The sequence below is a fragment of the Mytilus californianus genome, unplaced genomic scaffold, assembly GCF_021869535.1.
Source record: "Mytilus californianus isolate M0D057914Y unplaced genomic scaffold, xbMytCali1.0.p SCAF_6, whole genome shotgun sequence".
NCBI classification, from domain to species: domain Eukaryota; kingdom Metazoa; phylum Mollusca; class Bivalvia; order Mytilida; family Mytilidae; genus Mytilus; species Mytilus californianus.
In genome coordinates this window covers 67,894,503-67,913,843 of record NW_026262712.1, presented here as the reverse complement: position 1 = coordinate 67,913,843, position 19,341 = coordinate 67,894,503, and the positions used below count along the sequence as shown (strand labels likewise).

At 30.6% G+C, this 19,341-nt stretch overlaps 1 protein-coding gene across 4 annotated transcripts in view; it reads right to left on the bottom strand.

Annotated features, from left to right (window-relative positions):
* Positions 1-364: 364 nt before the first annotated feature.
* Positions 365-19,341, bottom strand: part of LOC127706850 (catenin delta-2-like) — a 76,144-nt gene continuing 57,167 nt past the window's right edge. For all 4 annotated transcript variants that reach the window (XM_052211564.1, XM_052211566.1, XM_052211565.1 and 1 more), the window contains 14 exons: positions 16,873-16,990; positions 16,121-16,237; positions 15,189-15,343; positions 14,321-14,592; positions 12,488-12,575; positions 9,562-9,721; positions 8,782-8,932; positions 8,195-8,327; positions 7,512-7,605; positions 6,746-6,843; positions 5,221-5,411; positions 4,866-4,900; positions 3,880-3,999; positions 365-3,398 (listed from right to left, as the gene is read on the bottom strand). In XM_052211564.1, the coding sequence (XP_052067524.1) occupies positions 3,216-3,398; positions 3,880-3,999; positions 4,866-4,900; positions 5,221-5,411; positions 6,746-6,843; positions 7,512-7,605; positions 8,195-8,327; positions 8,782-8,932; positions 9,562-9,721; positions 12,488-12,575; positions 14,321-14,592; positions 15,189-15,343; positions 16,121-16,237; positions 16,873-16,990 (1,915 nt within the window). In that variant the 3' untranslated portion in view covers positions 365-3,215. The remainder of the gene's footprint in view (positions 3,399-3,879; positions 4,000-4,865; positions 4,901-5,220; positions 5,412-6,745; positions 6,844-7,511; positions 7,606-8,194; positions 8,328-8,781; positions 8,933-9,561; positions 9,722-12,487; positions 12,576-14,320; positions 14,593-15,188; positions 15,344-16,120; positions 16,238-16,872; positions 16,991-19,341) is intronic.

Sequence of the window (19,341 nt, the reverse complement as noted above, 5' to 3'; positions counted from 1 at the left end):
ACTTGAAAGGAGTAGAACACGGGGAATTCATGAATTCACCTTCTATTGAGCGATCGCAGTTGCAAGTGGATTTCGACAATCATTTTGACTTCGATACTGATTTTTTCATAATTATTTTGGTAGTTAAAACATTAAAATGACTGTTATTAAAAGTTAAAATGACTATTTCATGCGGAAAGCAGGTGACCACTGACTGCATTAGACAGGTGACAGCTGAAACGAGTTAAATTATATAGAGAAAATGTTTGGGAGGGTCTGAAAGTGATCGTAAGAGGCAGGTGACTGATGAAACGATGTGACCGTTAAGGCAGGTTTGACAGTAATTTGAATTATTTCGTTTGTTTTCCTGCAAATGAACACACAATTCATTTCATTTCAGTTTTATTTCATATGCATGTAATTCTACATAATGACAGAAGCCATACTCATGTTTGATATTTTGTGATATTTATACAATGCAAAATATTTGTCTGAAGAAGAATTAAGTTTATTCTAATAATGTATATCAATAAATGTACAGAGAACAGCCATTGTATTGGAGGAAAATATATCTCAACTCAAAATGAATTAAACCCTTTTTTTTTAAATATCAAAAATATTATTTTTTTCTAATTAGTAAATGGATTTCAGACTAACAATTGTGATCTTTAGAAAATTCCTGAACACAACCTAATGTGTATCACTTATATTTTTTGTTAGTTTAGAAACATCGACATTAACTGAAACCTCTTCAGATACTTTAAAGATAAAAACAAGTTCCCAGAATATAATCACTTAATAAAAAGTTCTACACTGGCTACAAACTAACTGTCCGAAAAATGCAAAAATTATCACCATGGACTTTTGCTTACATACCATTTGCTGTGTTAGAAAAATTAATTTGTATCTCTAATATACTACAACAATCTTTATGTCTCTTAACGTACTTTTTACAACAAATGTCTTGTATAAATAAGCTTCTTTCAAAACAAGATATTAATTCAATAGAAATCTTGAACTGTTGTATATGTTTTAAATACACATTTAAAATCTGCTTCATTATAATTTGTTTACATCATTTAAACTTTGTCTAAGTCTGTCATAGTGAAACTTCAGAAAAATACAATATTTACAATGAACTTTCATGATAATTATGCTTTAAAAGTTGTTACAGTATAAAACACAAATGAATTAGAGTTTTCATGATTCATAATGTTATACAAAATAATGAGACATTAGGCTAAGTGCATTTATCATAATATATTTGGTATTTCCTACTTTTCTTGGCCTATTAAGAGGATCTGATGTATAGAAAAATATATAAATGCTTCTGAAAAGAAACTCATTTGCTACTTTCATTGGAAATGATATGTATAAATTTACAAAATTCCCAATGGAAATGATTATCAACAATACCTTTAGTGATGTGTACGATATTGTAACATAAATACAAATGTGTTCTCAATTGTCTCATATGAGCCTGAAATTAGCTGAACATTTATTACTTTTGAATATACACTCATGATTGTGAGATTGCTGGTGATGAATTATAAAATATGATATCCATGACAATAACATTAATCTCAGACAGAGCCAATTTGATAATGAAAGTTTATAGAAACCAGTTTAGTACTATAAATACAGAAATTTAATGCATGTATTTATTCATATGAATTATCAAAAAGTTGACTGTATTGTATAATTCAGTAATGCCACTTAGATAGATCTTTGCTGAAATATGTAATTTGGAAATAAAAAAAAAATGATTTTATTCTTTAGTTGATTATGTGTAAGCTTGAGAGTGCTAAAATGGTTCAAATGGAACACTGAAGTTGAAAAATTTCCTTTTAGCAGGAATGTTTTTATATCCATGTCTCATTCTGGGGAAAAAACAGTTGAATAACCTATCAAGAAAGATATTCCATTAAATCCAATCATTGACCACTTCTTGAAGATAAATCAATAAAAACAAAATACTTTTCCAATATATCTAATTCTTAAGGTCAGTAAAGTCGATTGCCTTTTTTTCGAAGCATGGAGGAAAACTGTTAACAAGTCTACTTTCAAATTAAGAAAATCATCCTATTCAACCATTAAAATCTGACCATTCTACACCAAAGATGGAACTAGTACCTACAAAAATTATATTACATTTTATGTCAGAAGTTAAATGTTTTAAAGAAAAATAATGATAACACTCATGTATGGCAAAACTACTGTAGCACAGTTTACAATACATATTTATAATATCTTCAAGCACTACTAGCTTTTGATCATGTATATTTCAAGTTTAATATTCTTTCCTCTTGGACACATCTATATAATCAATTTCAGGCAAAATGGTTCACAAAAAGATCTAGATTACTAAATATAAATAAACTAATATCAAATAACACGAACTCATATATCAATATGGATAACCAAGGATGATTTTAAACATAAAATTATGTGGAAAATGTTAATTTCTGTTATGAATAATAAAAAAAATATCTAACAGAGATTAGAAACAGTCAGACTGCGCCTTTTTTGTTACAACCTCTACCAGTAAAATGTTTACAATGTAAAAAAAATCTGTCAGGTAAAATTATTCTGGTTCCTATTAAAAATCTTGTCTCACAGACAAAAAAATATAGATATATGTATATACAACCTTCTGTAGAGATATAATATTTATATAAAAATTATCACAAACCAAATTTCTTACAAAAAACATGGCAGTTAATATATATATTTCATAAATTAAAAATATTCTGATAAAAATTTCTGAATGATTAATTTATGATAAATCATATGGAAAACACTATCTTTGTACATGTCTGATATGAAAATTTAAGCTGTTTGGGGTTCCCTTAATTTTTGTTTTGTACATTTGACAATGTTTGACAAATTAAACAATACAATAACTAGAAAATGCTAGTCCATTACTTTCTATGTGTTGTTCTTGAAAATTATGGAAATCTTATGTAAAACATAGGAGATATTGCATTATACTTAATATGCATCCCATATCTTCAAGTTCACTAGTTTTCATGTAAATCAGCTATTTTTGTGATTTAATGCCATTGTTTCCCCCTCCAAAATGAATATGATAGTATTTTCTATCTGTTATTTCTTTTAATCATATTGAATCTTTTTTCGTTTTAAATCATTTAAGTTTTTGGAAATAAAACCAGCAAGATCAATTTCAATAGTTTCTTTTTTCTCAAATGACAGCAGTTATCTCCCCTTGAACAGCACTACACCCAAGAATCTGCTCCACCTGGGGGACCACCTCCACCACTTTCTAACATCACATTGTTAGGGCTGACAATATCATCCTCAGGTCGCTTGTGTCCTTTTTTCACTTGTGCATAAAGTGGTTCGTGTCCAGACTGTGGTTCAAGTCGGTCTTGTTGATGTGAAGGATAGTCTTGTGGGCTCTGCAAACCAAAATAAAAGATATGTGAATGGTTGTTGTCTAAATCTGATCTTTTGACCATTTCTTGTCTTTCAGAGATTTAAGAAGAAAATGATGAAACATTGCTTTCTTGTGAAAATATTTTATATTTGGTTATATTTCTTATAAACTTACATATTGTTTGTATAATTAATCATCTAATCTGGACATTTTAGACACAAAATTTTAGAGGAATTTTTTTAATGACATCAAATTCCAGTGCTGTTTATAGATAATTTATTCTTAAGACAAGAAAGGTCACGTCACTAAAACAATGACAGAATTTACCGCAGTAACAGCTTAATCCACCTCAATGATATTTATTTGCAGAAATAGTTTTTTTAACTAAATTTTGTATATTACGAGTTATTTTGATATTATAACTTTAAAGAATAGATAAATAATGCACATGCTGCATACACATGACTGTATGTTAACTGTCTTAACTGTATTAAAAGACTTACTGCTGGTTGTAGATTAGGGAAAAGAGGAACACCACCTACTGGTGGCTTATTTCGTCTGTTGTGTTGTTCTTCAATAGGAGCGTAACTTGGTCCTAAATCAGTCATTGGGATCTCATCCATCTGAAGGTATACAATGTAAATTTAGAGACACATTGCATGTTGAACTGAATTCCTACCTCAAACAATACACAGTTGGTTGTAACTTAAAATAAGATAGGATATGGGAGAGACACAAAGATACAAGTTAACCAAAACTGACTCAGTGGTGTAGTAATCTTTTTTGATAGTGGTAGGTCATGGGTGTTCATTCCCCATTATGGCCATATCAAAGACTTAAAATATGGTTTTTGCTGCATCTCCACCAAGCTTGTGATATTTAGAAGTAAGAGCAGACTAGTCAGCTCAGAGTCCAGATAAAGTGTTGGGGTAGGGTTTTGTGTTTTTCAGAGGAATGTCACCTTGTTAGCTAGCAGCTTCAAATCTGACTAAGTGCGTCAGTCTTGTACATTATTTGTTATCTTCCTGAATATGCATTTAATATTTGCCTGATGGTTTTGAAGCAGCCATCAATCAATAGAGTTGACCAATATCTATTTACCCTGCCTAACAACAAGCACAGTGTTAAGGTATCAGTATATCACATTAAAAATTCCTACATGCATACTTATAGATAGCATTTCCATACAATTCATTAGGAATTCAGAAGTAAACTGGAGAATTGTTAATTTTGAATTTACACCCCTTTTTTCCAATAATAATGTTGTCAGTTACATTATAAGAGTGTTGAAAATAATTTAATTTTAAGCCTTAGTCTGTATTATGACAATTAATTACAACCAATAGATATAAGAAGATGTGGTATGAGTGCCAATGAGACAACTCTTCATCCAAGTCACAATTTGTAAAAGTAAACCATTATAGGTCAAAGTACGGTCTTCAACACGGAGCCTTATTCTTTTACTTTGAACCTATGAAAAAATACTCACCCCTCTCTGTCTGCTGCCTCCATGTTGATATCGCTCTACAATTCAAAATAAACCCAATAAATTAGAAGTATCACAGAAACTATGCAATAAAACAGTAATTTTATACAAATTATAATAGGGTTTAAAAGAATATTTGATATTCAACAAATCTTTCCGTCTTGTGATGATTTTTAAAGTTGCATGTTTAAATGTATTTAAACAAAGTGCAAATATTTGCCTAAACCCATACTAATAGTCAGCTATAAAAAGTCTGTCATGACAAGTTGTGAAATAATTCAAAGAGAAAGTCAACAGCATGATTTAAACATTGTTATGCCATTTGCCACCTCATAGTTACTGACAATGAAACACTCACCAGGCTCCATATTCATGGCAGGATTGCTATGTCCATGGACCATAGTTCCATCCATTCTACCATTCATGTTACTTTTATATGCTGGTAACCTCCCTGCAGATATTGTGTTATCATCATAACCTTGACTGCCTTGAGGACGTCCTAGGGTGTTATAAGGTGTCGTACTAGTAATACCGATTCTATCTGGTTCCCTGAAATCATAATTTAACTTTTAACATAAAGAACTTGTGGGTAATATTGATATCAATCCTACTTCACACTAACTATCTCAATACTACTTCACACTAATCTTTAACAATTTGAATCAATAATTTGAAATTTGCCCCTTCTGAATCAATAAATCTGTATATTAATATGCCATAACAGAGATTAGCTATGGACTTCTAAGCCTAATTGTAGCAATGTTAAGTCCAGACATACTAAGAGACAGAATTTAGATTTTTCTGGAGGAAACAGATAATCTCTCTCATTAAAAGAACAACACAACTAATCATATGTACATTTTATGTTACTTCAGCCTATGGGATTTGTTCTGATTTTTATTTCCAGTTAGGTGTACCAACAAAAAAAAAATTGTGAATTATCTCTCTTTGGCTGCTATGCTTAATATCTATCTGAAATTCTGACTTATATCAATTCTCTAATATCAAATTCTATATATTGAAATTTTTGCTACAACCTGGTATTCAAATTCCTTTCTCAAAGTTTAAAATCTCAAATCAATTAACAATATTCAACTATTTATCATAATAAAAATTTGTAAGGGTTCCGCAGAACCCAGTGTCTCGCCTACTTTTGCTGTTGTCTATGTTTTCAGTGTGATAGGGGAATGCACATAATAGATTTACAGTGAATGAAATATATAAATAAGAAGCTTCTGTCCAACCTTGGTAAAAATCCAGGATGGTTTATGAATCTAATAAATGTTTTAAAAACTTTAACTGCAGTCTGTATATAATGTTAACTTGAGGAAAAACTATGTCCATTTATAAGTAATATACGCAAAAACAGGAAATATATTTTTACAAAATTTCCTTCTAGATACTAGCTTTTGATCATAAACAAGCTTCTGTCCAAGTTTGGTACAAATCTAGGATAGTTTAAGAAAGTTATTAAAATTTTTAAAACTTTAACCACAGAGTGAATGTAATGTTAACTGGCAGAAAAACTAAGTCCATTTATAGGTAAAATACAGATAAACAGGATTTTTTTTTTTTAACAAACTTTACTTCTGGATACTATCTTATGATCATAAACAAGCTTCTGTCCAAGTTTGGTACAAATCCAGGACAGTTTAAGAAAGTTATTAAAATTTCAAAAACTTTAACCACAGAGTGAATATTTGTGGACGCTGCAGCCGCCGCTGACGGAATGTAGGATCGCTATGTCTCGCTTTTGCGACAAAAATTCTTGATTTTGGATACAACCAAACAAATCAATTCAATGAATTACTAAAGCATGATTGATTGGAAATAGCAAAAAAGTCTTTCCACAAAAATAATGCCTTTTATTTTTCATATCCTACCTGCCAGGAGCACAGCCTGCTTTAACATCACTTTCTGTTATTCCCTGCATTGCGTAAACTGGTGTTAGGCTCTTAAATTCCCACATAGAATCTAGTAACTGAAAACCACAAATATATTTTTATATCCATATCATTCAATTTCTAGAGGATAGTTGTCTTATTGGCAATCATACAACATCTTATTTCTATATATAACTTTTTTTCACAATCAATTAAAACATTTCTCAGACGTGAATTCTTCATTAAGCAGGTTCTTATCAACACTTAACAGCCACTTCAGTGATGACAAATATTATCTTACAGACAAATATTTCATATATTACATGTATAAATAAATCTATAACAGTCTGTATCATAAACATACTAGGAGGGGAGCTTACTCTATTATACAGAAGACACTTAGCAGCTATGATTGAAAATTAGGGTAACTAAATATATTACTGGTAGCCTATTTCATCACAGACTGGGTTAAAAAAAAAAAAGACTTAATAGGCCAGATATGATAGAGTAAGTGTTCAGTCTTCATAAAAGTTTGCACTACTTCTGGTCTATGGGAGATAACCTATCTATTTTTCTCAATTCATTTAATTTTAATCAGAAAAGATTTATTTAACAGAATAAGAAATGCACTATCACCATACATTTCCTGGAATTAACAATGTTAAATATTGAATAAAATTTGTAAATACTTAAAAGATTAAAACCATAATAAATTACAGATGAATCTATGTGTGTTGCAAAATAATAATCTCGATAGTGTTTTTACCTTTTTGGCATTTTCTTTGGTTTTACGAGAATATTTTCCATTAACAAATTTTACAAACTTGATCCTAGGTAAACCATTAGCTTCAACCAATGTTCTGAAAGTTATAAAAAAATCTATATATATATATATATCATTCCATGTACTTATTATTACAATCATTACTGTCATAATTATGTCACACTAAGAAAAATCAGACATGTACTTGCAAATCAATTGAACTGTTTTGGATATCTGTTCACATTTCTAGAGGGAATAAGTTAACTATAATCTTTGTAACACATACATTTTAGATCAGAATTGGAATAAATACAACTGAACAAATCTAATCCAACAAAATGGTCAACTTCAACACTTATCAGCTCTACATATTATATTCCTCTTTTTAGAAGTAAATATTTTTTTTAAATAATCGCTAAATTTTTAACAAATAAATTAATAAATCCCTTTAAAACTAAGCATATTCCAACAAAAATAAAGATGCCAACTCCCCATAACTTCTGTATACCAAACATCTTGGTGATATATACATATTTGATAGTTTCCTGCACAAAGTAACATGCATATGTGAAAGTTTGCTGAATAAAATAGAACTTCATTAAAGTACAAGTTCTATTACCTTAGCAAATATATTAATATAATGCACACATGTCTACCTAACATAATCTTTTCCCAGAACAACTTACTTAGCGAAATTTTCATCACATGTAACAATTTCTAGAAGTGTGACAAGTATGGCTGATACTGTTGGATCAGAGACTGCATCAGCACTTCTCTCCTGTGGTAATCTGCTGACTAACTGCTTCATTGCATATGTTCCTGTAAAATAAAAGGTTCAATTTAATTCCCTTTCATCACATATGTACATGCATTTCCATCACATTAATATTTGTTGATTAAAAAACAAAAATGTAATGCACAATAGGTAATAATGCAGAATGATACTTATAAAAATGGGATTCTGGACAGCATTGAGTTTGTTAAAAGGCGTAAACTTTTGGCTTATTTCAAAATATTGTTAATTGAAGTTTATCAAAAGGAAATTTTGATGTATAATCATTCAAACATTGTCCAAGTATAAATGTCTCTTGTACATCAAACTTATATCCATTCTGTTAATGACAGATTAATCCATAATGAGATAATAAAAACACCATTTAACACAAATCTTAAAGACTCCATCACTCTAGAGATCAGTTTCATTGTTAAAAAAAATTCTTTCTGCAATAGGTTTGTTTAATTTTACAGTATTTGTATTTGAGGAATAACCTACCTATTAATGTTTTATTTTTCTCATCAATGGCCAAGTTTCTAAGTGCTAAGGCCACATGACATACTATACTATCTCGGTCTTGTGTCAATAAGTCTACAAAGAATGGTAATCCTTTCTCCTTCCGTACCCATGCTCGCACATCTTCTGCATACTAAAATACAAAATGTCAATCAAATAAAACAATGAAAATGGGATTCAAATGAATTTATTAATTTCATGGATATCAATTTTTGTGTGTGAAAAAGTTCTTGTTGTGAGTATTATTCGTTTCAGGTTTGTGATCATTTGCAACTAAATTAATGTATCCAAATAAAAAGTATTTTGCTTAGGGCTGTTCTAAAACAGCATAAGTGGGACCCAGGCAAGGCACTTCGAAATTCCATCTAGGTGTTATTTTGTACAAAACATGTAAGAGAAAACTTAAAATTGCCTCTATAGATCGTTGCCTACTTTCAAAGTGCCTTCCTGGGTATCTGTATGTTTCAAAAGAACTACCCTTAGTACATGTTCATCTCAAAGAATCTACAAGTATGAGCATCTCAAAAATATTGAGCCTAATCAAGAGTCAACAAATATCAACAAGTATCTTTAGCTACTAGATATAGGTTTAATAAAGTCACACCGTTATTATTTTTTTTTTTTTTTGCTCAAATTATTTGTAAATCAGACTTGCACTTCTTATTTCAACACAAGGGCACACATGAGGTAAGACTTCACTTATTGAAACCCATGTCTGAAAATACCCTGTGAAGAAAGACTCTTAGACATATATTTGCTTACACTCCAGAAACATGCTGTGAGGTTCTGTATGGCTCCAGCTGCTGCCTCTACTGTTACTGGGTTGGACCCATTCTCTAATATACCAAGATATAACTTTATTACATGGGCGTTCCAGAGTCCCTGGTACTCTGTAGCATTCTGCGGTAAAGCAGGGATACCACTGCAATAAAACAAAATCAAATTTCTCTACTAGATACTAGTTACAAATTAATGCAGAGTAAAAATTTTCAATGCATAATGTCCCTTCCTGTTCCATCTATGGAAATGAAACTCAAATTTTGTTCATGGATTCTTAATATGGTTTACACTAAACAATACTGTAAGACTGGAGATTATTTTCTGTACATATTTGTAAGATCCATACAAACAAAATAAATTAGTACTTAACATTGTTTTTTTTTCAAAATTTTTTAATCAAAATTGTACTATACATATGATGTAAGCTTCTGTCTCGAAGGTAAATTCTGAAAAGATTTTTAGCCCCTCCCTTCAATAAGTTTCTTCTTCATGTTCTTGCTATATACAAGAATTTGTGTTTGTTTGTTAGAATTTTCATCAACCAGAGTCTCTAAAGAGGCTGTATTGTTCATATAGATTTAATGCACAATGTCAACTTCGAAGACTACTTTATCTAATTTAGTTTAGAAGCAATTATTCCAACCCTTATACTAGATTTTCAAAAATCATTTATTTCATCTTAAAACCAATCAAACCTGAGAATTGGTGCTTACTATTGTGGGAGCTCCCATTATTTCAGCAGACTGGATTGAAAAGAGAATCATTAAAGATTTGATCTACATTGTAACCTAAATTTGGTAGCAATCGTTCAGTCACATTTTTTTCCATTCTTATTTATTTTTTTGTCAAATTTTGTATTTTTTGGTACAAATGTTTTTTTAGTAAGTGATGACCTCCTTTTGAATTTTTTTATCACTATTATGAATTGGTGCTTACTATTATGGGAGCTCCCATTATTTCAGCAGACTGGATTGAAAAGAGAATCATTAAAGATTTGATCTACATTGTAACCTAAATTTGGTAGCAATCGTTCAGTCACATTTTTTTCCATTCTTATTTATTTTTTTGTCAAATTTTCTATTTTTTGGTACAAATGTTTTTTTTAGTAAGTGATGACCTCCTTTTGTTTTTTTTTATCACTATTATGAATTGGTGCTTACTATTGTAGGAGCTCCCATTATTTCAGCAGACTGGATTGAAAAGAGAATCATTAAAGATTTGATCTACATTGTAACCTAAATTTGGTAGCAATCGTTCAGTCACATTTTTTTCCATTCTTATTTATTTTTTTGTCAAATTTTCTATTTTTTGGTACAAATGTTTTTTTAGTAAGTGATGACCTCCTTTTGAATTTTTTTATCACTATTATGAAGTCATGATAAAATATACAGAATATGCAAGTCTATTCCTTACAAGTAAAAGCTAGGTTGGAACTGGTTCCTTTGTATTAAGTCACATCATTTAATTTTTCTTATTAGTTTCATAATTTTTTTCATAAAATACATTCATTTCAATCTATGCTCTGGTATTATTTTTTTCAGACAATTCTACGTTTCAGCAAAAACATAGAAAATGTATAAACTTTATTTTTCCTGTCACAGATTTAATTGTGACTGATATTTTCTCAGTCCAAAATAAAATATTTGTCGTTTCCAGCTGCCTCCTGACTGACCCTATATTTGATCACCTACAATACTGTATTTTATTGCCTTTCTAAAATCATTTAATAACTGTGTTGTTAGAGTAGACTATGAATCCTATTTTCTGTGTATTATTAGTCAAATTTGTGATAAAATTTGCCAAAATTGATTGAAAATTGCAAAAGTTCCATCATGTTTGTGTGAATCACTGGAAGTGTAGTAAAAATAAGATACAACTGGGTGAAAACATGATTTTTGCAATATTTTGTCAATAAGGGGGAAAATTCCCACCAACCGACCCTAATTTTGTACTCGAGGCAGGTAACAGACATATATTATGTATTTTTTGGGGCGACCTTAAATGTAACCAAATATCATCTTAAATTCCTCTTGAACCAAAGGACATGAAGCCACTCCATTTGCTAACAGTACTGAACTTTGCTAGCCAAGAGTTAAGATTCTGCCCCATCTTTGGCTAGGGAAGATTGATGGATGAACAGATACCGAGTTGATATCATGTTCACTACATTTCAGGTGGATCTCTCACTTCATCTTAGATTTTGTATTAAAAAAAAAACATTTCAAAAGCTGAACTCATTTTTCGATCTTCTGTATGTTTAAAGAAGAAAGATGAAAGATATCAAATGGATGGATATTCAAACTCATAAGTCAAAAAACAAACTAATAATATATGGCAAAAAAACAAAAAAAGACCATAAGACAAATAACAGTATACAAAGTAGAACATACATGACAAAGAAAACTAAAGACTGACACCAAAAAATAGGGGGTGATCTATGGTGCTCTGGAAGGGTAAGCAGATCCTGCTCCACATGTGGCATTCGTCTTGTTGCTTATGAAAGTACAAACCCAGTGTTAATTCTAATTCAGTTGGTCACCTTCCAGGAGAAGAGGAAAGGATGTGCTTACGAAAATTGGAACATATCTGTCACCATCTGTGAAACAGATATTCCTTAACGGTCAACCATCTCAGGATGGTGTCCGTAAAATTTTTAAAGGGATGATTTTGACTTTAAATTCATGTTTGAAGAAAAAATTACATGCCCACTAAAGATGGGTAAAGGGGAGCATCTGGGAATTTTGTCCACTCTGTTCCCATTCAAATCATAGCAAGTTTGGTATGGCAAAATCCAGTGACTGTTGTTTTTCAATACTGACCTTTACCAAGCAATGGATAAACACAGCTAATCTACATCAACCTGTACAAACACAACTATCAAGATTAAATATTATCTAATAAAACTTACTTTTGATTAACATCTGGTTTTTGTTTTGCATTATTTTTACTGGACTGTTGTTTTTTCTTATTTCCACCACCAAAACAACCCGGAGATTCTACAAAATAAATCAATTTTAATAAACATAGAACATCTTACATTTAAAGGATTTATCATATATTTACGGTAAATAAGTGATGATTTTTAACTGCATGGTAAAATCATTTAATTTATGTATATTCCATATTTTAGGAAGTGGTGCTTAACGGCTAATATATAACTATTATGAATTTTTCTGATTTTTATTGCATGTCTGTTTGTCACATTATTCCATTGCAATTCCTTGCCACTCAGTGAATTCCGGAAACTATACTTAACCGATAAGTATAAATGCAGAATTTTGTTAAAATTTTATCATGATTTTAAATTTTTTATCTGTTTTCTGCAATACTTAATGCAAGAAAACTCTTCAACATGTTCAAATTCCATGAAATATATGAAAATCTACTGTTTACAAATATTTAATCATTCTGTCAAATCAAGACATCTTACATTCCATAACAAAAGAATTAAAATTCAAAAAAGCAATTAAAAATTAGACATTTTTAAAATATATGTTTGTGTTTTTGTATACCTTATTAATCATATTTATATTTTAGGGTTATCATGGTTATCAAAAATAGTTTTTAGGTATTAATATCCTATTCTCTAATTTTCATGCTTTTTTCACATTTCTCGATCGGTGTGAGAAAAATGTTTCTCATCTCTAGAAAAAACTTTATTCACAGCGCAAATGATTGGTCGAAATGTACTTATGACGTCAAATTTCCTTGGTTACTTCTGATTTTCCTATTGTGACGTCATGAAAAAAGGCGACCATGCCCGATGACGTAACATATAAAGAACACAACTTTCTGCAAATCTTTGAAAAGGAAGGATAAACTTTGTTTAGATATCATCTAAAAATCCTTAGAGAAACAGATTCCACCACTATAACTCGTGTATTACGATATTTCTCCACTCTCAACAGTTAAATTTTAATTATTTAAAAAGCTCGGCAAACCTCACGCTTTAAATATTAAAATTTAACTGTCTCGAGTGGAGAAATAACATAACACACTTGATCCAGTGGTGGAATTTATACCTATGTAATTTTCATTAGAAAATCTAAATTTTGAGTACAAGATAATTGTCTTTTGTCAATTTAATTATTCAAATTTTCATAAGGCCAAATAAAAAGATGTGTGTGGTTCCAGTTACATCCTCAAAAGAATTTGTTGCAATTTTAGCCGTAGTGGATACTTCTAATGGAAATTCAGATGAAAGAAGTCTGTGAATTTAATTATTGAAATTCAAATTCCACAAAATGGGATCGTTCAAAATTTATTTTACAGAATTGAAAAAAAAGTTCTATGGTCGGGGGTTTTAAATTAGGGTCGATCGGGTAACTGGAACCACACATATATTTTTATTTGGCCTAATAGAATCCATAGTGTGAATGATATGCATGTCTACAATTATAAGTTTATTTGGTGTTAATGTTGTTTGTCGAGAGATCCAACAATGATTGACATTGGTTGCTAATGATCAATTTTTCCAAAATATTGTTTTTAACAGTTTAAGTGCATGTTTCTCCCTTGTAATGTTTGTAACTGGAAGAAAAATTGTCAAAATTCAAATCCAAAACCAGGAATGCTAAATAACAGTGGTAAAATTTGAGCTGGCTTACTGTTTTTTTCAGTTTTTTTTTTTTTCATTGATCCTATAACACTAGGCAATAAAAAAATTGGCTAGGCTACCACTTGAATTCTTTTATTTCCATCTTTGCAACACAAATATCAATAAGATAAAATAATTACTTACCTTTTTTATTAGGTGGTTTTTGCATACGTTTAAGTGTTTGAGTCCTTTTCTTATAAAAATCCTTTTCTGACACTTCTTGAATTCTATATGATAAGTTCCTTAATGCACATGTACAGTTTTCAACTGGTTTATTTTCTTTGTCATGGAAACGTAATGAAATATCTAATGTATATATTAAACAATTTACAAGTTTTGAACATTCACGTAATCGTGTCCTCACATTATATCCTTTATCAGTTCGTTCATCATTTTTTCCAGCAGAACTTAAATTCCTGAAAAAAACAAAAATAGAAAATTTTTAAAATGGCAAAATACCTTTTCATTGAATCTTCCAATACTTGATCTAAATCGGATCTGCATTGATGGCCTTTCTTACAGATTTTATACATTCCAAATTTATAGATTAATTATACTAAATAACAAGCTATTTCAAATGTCCAGATCAGGTCAGTTTCATTAGTGTTGAGACTCTGTAGAATGTTGTAGTTCAAATCCACAAATGTTTGCTAAATAATGTATATGTATGATATACATATATAACTGTACACACATGATCAAATAGGATGATTTGGATGGAGCTCAATATATCAATTTAAGATCATGATGATAAATTTTAAAAGAAACGAAAAACACAAAATACAAAGGTAATCCAGTTTACTAGGTATATCATGCTATGACTAACCTTATGGTAAGTCTTTATTTCCACTATTGAAAGCTGTACTTCCACCTAGATCTTTAGATATTTGTGTTCACGTCAGTTAATAGGTGTCTCATTTGGAATATACCAAATCCCTTTCATTTTAAGTTCCTAATCAGTGTATATATATCTTGTGTTTTAAACTGCTGTGATATCATCATCTATACATACCTAATTATTCCTGTAGCATTCCTGTAAACTGTAGTTAAGAATGAATCTGTTGTTTGTTCCTCCATAGTGCCACGTTTCTCCCATCCAGAGTAAGGTACAATGATTCTACTCACTATATCAGCCAAGCCTTCCTGAATTATCTTTTCCTTTAAATCCTGTCACAAGATATAATTCATAGTGTAAGGGGAAATTCTTTTTTTATATTAAAGCTAATGGTATCTCCCGTATTTTTCTTCCTTCTTTTGATGAACATATCTTTTCTACATGATATTTTAATGCTTGTTAAGCTGTACATGCTATCATTCCTTATTAAATTCTTTGTAACATTATATTGTTAATCAAGTCATTGCAAGTGATCCTATTTCTGATTAAATAATATCTTGATAGAAGAAAACATTTTGACTTCCATGTTTGCTTGAGTTATTTCCCTTTATCCAATACTTATTCATAATAAAATTAAACTCTCGACTAAGAATAAAATTAAAGGAGTTTCAAAAAAACGAACCTTGAGGCTTTAAAAACCACAACACAGATATACAAAATTTCAAAATAATAGAGTTAACTAACTCAAATTTAATAGAGAAAACAGCCAAGATACAATTAATAAATTTGTCTGAAAACATCTAAAAGTTGTTTTCATCACGATCTTCAATGGACTCAATAAATCTTAAAATTTACAATTATTCTTGTATCAAGGGTTCAAGAGTTTACAAAAAGATAATGTCAGACAAAAATCTATGGGAACTATGCATTTCCTTTTGTTTGCAAGCTTGATATATATAGATGCAATTTGTTGAGCATTTTATTTTTTGGTGTTTTTTTAATTCTTCTGTTTTTATTTGTTTGTATGCTTTTTATTTGATACATTTTTGTTATTGTGATATGTTACAGGTAAGCATGTGTTGTTAAGAATTTTTCTTCCAAAAACATACCTCACAAGAGGATAGATTCCATAGAATTCCTGTTACTAATTCTCGCACTTCATTCTCTTGTGTTTTCCGTAACAATCTGATTAGTGCTGTGATTCCTCCAGCATTCTCTATTGCTTTCTGTAATGTACATCAATTCAAAATTATAAATTTATAAAATTCATACTGAACAGCAAAAAACATTTGCAATTTGGATTAAATCTAACCATTTAGGGTAAAGAAGAAAATAAAAAGGCTGATCAATAGCAAACCTTGCTATTATTGTCAACATGAAAAACATCATTAAATGTGCTTTTATTTTTATATGTATTTTATGAGATTGTTGTTTTGTAAAATCAATAAATGTGTTTTTTATTTTAAATGTTTATCATTAGATTATTTTGTGATATTATTTCCCATACCTCTTCCTTTTCCTTCATGTAAAAAAGCATGTTTATTTTATCTTTTGACTGATTAATGTCTTTTACAAATCCCAAGGCCAAGTTTCTAAGCTCCTCAGCCTACTTTATACTGTCCCATAAATCGTTTATAGTTTTTTCATTTATTCATATATATTAATTTGTTACCAATGGTGTTGAATTAAATAGTGAGTTGTTACATGTTTGCCATTTAAAATGAAATACATCCAATTCATTTTTATTAGTACTTTAGTTGTCTTATATTTATCAAAATCTCCCTCTGCTCAAGTTAAATCATCTTAAATGATCACAAACAGATAAACTGACTTATGTTGTTTGTTGATTTCAGCGTCTTACTTTATTTTCTGTCTTTCCACCATATGACATATTCTTCAATGCTCCCAGTGCATTCTTCTGAACTTCTGGGTAATCATTCCTCAATAATTCTACCAATGGTGGGATACCATTCATCCCCCTATAATGGAAATAGTTATTTCAACACATCAAATAATGAAAAATGTTGTACAGAAAAGGGAAAGAGTTGATTTGATTTGATTTTTGGTGTTTTAATAATAATAATAATAATAATCTTTACTTCAAGAGGGTATGCTCAATTAGTACAAACACTATTCTCCCTTGAGGCCCTCACACTCCACTCACAATGCATCACACAATTTCTTCATAACAAAGATAAACATAAGAAAACATAATCAAAATTGATACATAATCGTTTAAATAATTCCTGGATTTTCAAGTAAAAACTTAAAGCAGTTTGTTTTAAAAGTATTTATGTTTGACATGTGTCTTAGTGCTTCTGGTAGTTTATTCCATAAAGTTAGGCCAGAAAATGAAAAAGATCTTCTAAATGTGTTTGTTCTTGCCTTTGGTATATTAAGTAATTGGGTAGTATTTGATCTAAGTTGCATTCCATTTTTATTTGTAACATAGGAGATTTTGTTAGACAAATATTCTGGGACAGATCCATATAAACATTTATGAACATATAAGGCCTTGTGGTAAATTACACGATCATTAAATCGAAGCCATGATATTTTTTAAACATTGTATTAGATGGGGTATCATAAGGAAGTTCAAGAATAATTCTAGCTGCTCGTTTTTGAAGTTTATCTAATCTATTTGTATTTTGGTCACTGGTGTTTCCCCAAATTGTACAACAGTAATCCAAAATAGGGAGAAGATAACCATTAAAGTATAACTTCCGTGTTTCCAGGGGGAGGGATTTCTTTATCCTAGACAAAAGATTTAGCCTGGTACTGATTTTTGTGCACAAAGTGTCAATTTGGGCTGTCCACTCAAGATTTTCATCAATAAAAACACCTAGGAGCTTTTCGCCATTAACATCTCTAATGTGGGAGTTACCAACAGTCAAATTAAGAACATGGTCTGTTTTTGCTAGTTTCTGTCTAGAACCAATAACCATAGATGTAGTTTTTGTTGGATTTATATACATCTTATTTCCCTTGCACCATTCTTCAATTCTGTCTAAATCATTTGTAATGCTGTCCTGGATGGTATTGAGACTACGACCTGTGCAGTGAATGGTAGTATCATCTGCATAGAGGTCTGCTTGAGCTGAGGTTATATGAAGGGGCAAATCATTAATGAACAATAAAAATAAAAGGGGGTCTAATATGGAGCCCCGAGGTACTCCAGATTTTATTTCTAGTGCCCTTGACTTGATTGTCCCATTTTCAACTTGTTGGAATCTATGAGATAGATATGATTTAAACCAGTTACATGATAAATTTGAAATTTTGTAGCACTGCAGTTTTTGAAGAAGGATAATGTGATCTACCAGATCAAATGCTTTTTTAAAATCTAGGAAGATAATACCTATAATTTCTCCATCATCAATGGCTTTCAACCACTGATCAATAAGTTTTAGTAAAGCAGTGTGACAAGAGTGGTGGCTTCTAAATCCAGACTGACTTGCATGAAGGAGCTTATATTTTAATAGGTATCGGTATAGGTGTTTGCAGACATGCTTTTCAAAAATCTTTGAAAGAGTAGGCAAAATAGATACTGGTCTATAGTTGTCGACAGTATCTTTAGGACCCTTTTTATGACTTGGCATGACACAGGCATTTTTAAGCTCAGAAGGAAATATACCAGCAGTGATACTCCTATTTATAATATAAGCTATTGACAGTGAAATAACTTCTGATGATAGTTTAAGTATGTGAGGACTGATCTGATCAATGCCTGTAGCTTTTGCAACATTTAAATTGCTAAGGCAGTCCTTAACTTCTGCAACTATAATCAAGGGGATGTAAAACCAAGTATCTTGAGGTACTTTTGCTGCTACCTCCTCATAAATCTTATTACTATCAAATTTGTATGATTTAGATGTTGATAGGCTATCTTTCGGGGCAATATTTATAAAATGTTTGTTAAAAGCATCAACTATATGCTGAGTTTCTGTGATAACACCATTGTGTATCTTAAGTTGTGATGGAAAAGGAGAACTTTTAGTTTGGTTGAGCCCCTTGACATATTTCCATAATTCTTTTGGATTTTTAGCCTGTTCAATAGATGTTTTATAAAATTTGTTTTTTGCATCATCTATAAGTGATGTGCTTTTGTTCCTCCAGAACCTGTATCTGTCTAGATCATGCTTTTTATGGTAATAATCCCTGTTTTGTTAATGCCACTTTTAAGCACTGCTTTTGGGCTATTTCGTGGCGGCCAGTTTTTATTGGTGGAGGAAGCCGGAGTGCCTGGAGAAAACCACGACCTTCGATAGGAAACATAATCCTAGTCAATAAAGATTGGAGTCGAGTGCACCCGCACGAGCGGGGTTCGAAC